Below are 4,796 nucleotides of genomic sequence, written 5' to 3' on the forward strand. Positions count from 1 at the left end.
GATACATGAAGACAACACAAAGTTGGTTTGTATACCATTTATGTCAACCACGCTTTTGAGATTTGGAAATGGTAGTTTGTAGTTTAATGTATTGTGAGAATTCAGCCAAAGATTATAGTTAAACAAATCATGGTTTATCATGGCACTTGACAATAGGGCTTTAGAGAAGGATCGAGCTGACATCAGGCTGCAAAGGATGCTTACTTCTTACTCCTATATTGAAACAACTGAGATTATCTATCTATAATCAGGAGGCTAAGATAAGAGAATATATGTAGCTCAGAACTGAACTGTGGAATCTTTGATGTTTCCTGAGCTTGATTGTTTGCTTGCATATGTTTCATTATTTGCCTAGGGTTCAAGTTAGGGTTAGGGTTATTGAACACAGGGCTTGCTCTTTGTTTACATACAATAGCTTGCCCTGCCAGTGTTGATGGGGCATAGTTTTCTCCTTGGTAGTTCTTTGATTAGGAATTACTTAATATTGTCTTCTGCTTGATTGTTTGTCTGGTGTTAATCCATGTTTATCTGGGTGTTGGTTTCTGGAGAGGATGTGTTCTGGCTTTTTTTTTGTTTCCTTAACCGTTTTATTGTCTCATTTGAATGGTGTGTAAATATGGTTTATTTCTATGTGCCTATTGATGATTGATTTGTCTGAATGCCAAGCATTCATGAAAGTTAATTATATATTCTGGGAATGTTAAACTAATATCTCCTTAGTAGTGGCTGTGAGGAATAGAATATTTTGCCAAAGGAAATACTGAGTTGTATACTGTATAGTGCAAGCAATCTTTTGAGGGAGTATACTTACTGTGCATTATCCAGGTGAGGTACAATCCACAGCTGATAATTGATGGAATTACTGGCAAGATGCTTCATAGCAGAATCGTGAACATCTCCTCAGGCTAGTCCCAATGAATACTGTACAGTGATGCATCAGGAAACACATATGTTTTACGAAAGAGATCAGCCTTTTCAATAATTGAAGAAAAACTCTCAAATATTGAAATTAATAGCATCCAACACCTGCATATATGTACATCAAGGTTCTGTGCAATTACACTGTGAATCCATGTTATTCAGGGCTTTTTTTTATCATAGAACGCTCAGAACGGCACCTTTTTTGGATGGAACCTTGTAGGGTAGGCAAGGCGGGTTGTATGACATGTGTGAGTTCCGGCACCTTTTTCTTTTACAAAAAAAGCACTGATGTTATTAACTTAAAAGTTCTTAGAACCTCTTTCTTGGAACTAAACGTTTCCAGTGTGATTTGCAAAAAAGGAAACAAGGCAACTCCTTATACTTAGAATTAAAATATATATAAAAAAATAACAAAAATAAAATTGAAAGGGGCGGGGGAGCAGATGATGGTGATCGATACGACACCGCATATGCCCGGATAGCAGGCGACGCCTGCGTGCAATGCTCAACCGTGGGTAACAAAATTACGGTGCGGTGCCCGATCGAACCCCTCCCCAGCCTCCCGCGTTTGAACTAACTGGCCTTCGACTTCCACGCGTGCCACCTGGAAGCCCGTCGAGTGGCAAGGGCTTTGCAAATACTGGGAAGGAGGCTCAGAGAAGTTGCGTGTGTGTGTGTAGCTCGAACCTTCCAGCGCAGGGGGTCTTCAAACGTGGCCCTTTTATGACTTGTGGACTTCAACTCCCAGAATTCCTCAGCCAGCAAAGCTGGCTGAGGAATTCTGGGAGTTGAAGTCCACAAGTCATAAAAGGGCCACGTTTGAAGACCCCTGTTCCAGCGGGACGGCGGGAGGCGTGCCGCGCCTGTGTGAGCGAGCCGTCTGAGAAGTTGTCGGGTGGGCGGGTGCGAGCCGGACTCCTCTCGGAGGGAAGCGGCAGGTGGAAGGCAGGCGAGGGGACGGCCGCTTTCGGGAAAAAGACCGTACGGGAGCCTCAGGCGGCCGGCTGAAACGCCCCTCTCCGCCGGAGGAGCGGCTGCAAGACAGAGGCGGGGAAGAGCGCCGGGGGCTGTTCCCCACGTGGCGCTGACGCCGAGCCACCGAACCGCCGAGCCGCTCGGGGGCTATAAAGTGAAGCGGGAGCCCGGAAGGCTGAGCTTCACACCAGAGAGCCAGCGCTGCCTTCCCGGCTGAGGAGAATTCCTATGCCATTTCTAACCCTGAGCGACGAACGCTCTTCCTTCAGCCGTAGTTTGGTTGTACCTGCGGCGGCGGCCGGTTGAGCGGGTGTGGCGGAGACCCCTCGGCTGGCTTGTCTTTCCTCCCGCGGCTTAGCAAGACCAGCGCCCTTCGTCGCCCCCATGCAGGATCTGCTCCGCCGGGAGAAGCGAGTCTCCCTCTCCGCCGCCTGCCTCCCGCGGAGGTCTCCTCTGGCGGGGAGAGGAAGGTAAGAAGCAACTTTGGACTGCGGCGAATGGCCTCTTGAAGGAGCCCCTCCCACCTCGGCTGGACTTTGGAGGGCGATCTGGGGGAGTCGGGCAACAAGCAAGGAAGGAAGGAAGGAGAGACCCGCTCGCCCGGCTATGACTGAAACGGAGGCGGGGGCCAGTTATGGAAGCTGAGCCAAGCCGCTTCTCTTGCTCCTGATTGGAATCGGAGCTTTTGGGGGGCTTCCGGTGCCTGCAGAAAGGACCAGCCCCGCCGGAGACAGGTGCGGGATCTCCTCCTCCTCCTCCTCCTCCTCCTCCTCCTCCTCCTTGCAGGGTGTGCCTGTCTCAAGTGACGTCCATGAAGCTGGGTTCATGTTGAAGCTGAAGAGCCCGTTCCCAGAGCAAGGGGGATTCGCTTCCCTGGCCCACGTGCCCTCTTTCCAGCTGGAGCACAGCTACCCACAGCACATGGATGGCAATGGGAGCTTGAATGGAAGTGATGGCGGGCAGAAAGAGGGCCTTCCTTACCCCTTGCCCACTACCTTAGCCCTCATCTTCCTGGCCACGCTGCTGATGCTCTTCACCATCTTTGGCAACGTATTAGTCATCATCGCGGTCTTCACCAGCCGGATGCTCAGGGCCCCTCAGAACCTCTTTTTGGTTTCCTTGGCCTCAGCAGACATCCTGGTGGCCACCTTGGTCATTCCATTTTCTCTTGCCAACGAGGTGATGGGCCAGTGGTATTTTGGCAAGGTATGGTGCGAAATATACCTGGCTTTGGATGTACTCTTCTGCACCTCTTCCATTGTGCATCTCTGTGCCATCAGCTTGGATCGCTACTGGTCCATTACGCAGGCCATTGAGTACAACCTCAAGCGCACACCACGCCGCATCAAAAGCATCATCTTCCTGGTTTGGGTCATCTCAGCTGTCATCTCTTTCCCGCCGCTTATCTCCATTATGAAGCAGGGTGAGCCTGAGAGTCAGCTCCATGAACAAACAGAATTGAAGCCTGAGAACAAGTTGCCCAGATGCAGTATCAACAAGGAAACCTGGTACATCATCTCTTCCAGCATTGGCTCCTTCTTTGCTCCCTGCCTTATCATGATCCTGGTCTACATCCGTATCTACCAGATTGCAAAAAGGAGGTCTCGAGTGCCTCTCAACAAGCGTGGGGAGACCGTAGAGAGGAGACAGAATGGATTGGATAACAAAGACGATATGCCTGCAATAACCAAGCTCAATGGGGGGAAGACAGCATTGGCAGGAAGGAGCCAGGAAGCAGAAGTCAATGGTATAGACCTGGAGGACACGTCTTCTTCAGAGCACGATGACACCCCTCAGCCTCGGAAAGCAGAAAGGCTCCCCAGAAGTAAGGGCAAAACCAAACTCTGCCAAATTAAGCCTGGGGACAGTTTGCCTAACCAGGTAGAAGAGGATAGGAATGCCAAAGCTTCGCGATGGAGGGGTAGACAGAACCGAGAAAAGCGCTTCACCTTCGTACTTGCAGTAGTGATTGGAGTTTTTGTTGTCTGCTGGTTTCCTTTCTTCTTCACTTACACATTGACTGCTGTTTGTAACAGTTGCCATGTTCCTGATACCCTCTTCAAGTTCTTCTTCTGGTTTGGCTATTGCAACAGTTCCCTGAATCCTGTCATCTATACTATCTTCAACCATGATTTTAGGAGGTCCTTTAAAAAGATTCTCTGCAGAATAGACCGGAAAAGAATTGGGTGAAGCGGGGATCTGTTTGCAAGGCAAGTCTTAGGTTCAGCTCTGGCGGGATATTGGAAGTGGGTGGCACCTTGTCTGATTACTGAGCATTGACTCTTCAAAGGCTTCAGGTGAGATAAAACAATTAAAATATTAGTGCACAACCAGAACCCAAGAGGATATGTATCCAGGGATGGATCAAAAGTCTTATTTTAGTGTGTTCTTTCTATGTATTTCAGCACATTGAAATGAACAAATGAGGGTGGGAAAGGAAAATGTAAGTCATATCTTTCAGAAGCACTTTCTTTCTATTTTCCATCTAAGGTCCCTGATGTTGTTATGATATTGCATCTTTGAGATCTGTGCATCTTTAACTTTTATAGGAGAAATTAGCTTTAAACTGTTTTAAATATTTCTTGAGATGCATTCTATGTGAAAAGCAAAAGAAAGACACACATTTGAGTGGACCTCTGCTGCCATCTCATCAATTTAAAATATAGTATTAAATTCCAAAATTTCCAATATGGTTCTGGATGTTGAGCTATAACAACTGGTAATATAAGCTTTGACACAATGGCCAGTGTTTTATTGTATTCACTATTTGTATTTGTTTTTTCAAAAAAAAAACCATGTTTGTCTTGTCTTTTTTAAATGCAGTATTGTTAAAAGGCTGTATCTCTTATTCTGTACCAATTGAGAGAATCAAATACGAAGGATTTCACACTTAGAACATG

At 47.4% G+C, this 4,796-nt stretch overlaps 1 protein-coding gene across 1 annotated transcript; it reads left to right on the forward strand.

The window, feature by feature from the left end:
* Window positions 1–2,721: 2,721 nt before the first annotated feature.
* Window positions 2,722–4,086, forward strand: ADRA2A (adrenoceptor alpha 2A; the record flags this gene model as incomplete). Its single annotated transcript, XM_083364558.1, has 1 exon — window positions 2,722–4,086. One exon carries the CDS (start codon window positions 2,722–2,724, stop codon window positions 4,084–4,086), a length of 1,365 nt encoding a protein of 454 aa, XP_083220684.1.
* Between the last annotated feature and the right edge of the window lie 710 nt (window positions 4,087–4,796).

The sequence above is a fragment of the Vipera ursinii genome, assembly GCF_947247035.1.
Source record: "Vipera ursinii genome assembly, chromosome: 5".
Taxonomy (NCBI): Eukaryota; Metazoa; Chordata; class Lepidosauria; order Squamata; family Viperidae; genus Vipera; species Vipera ursinii.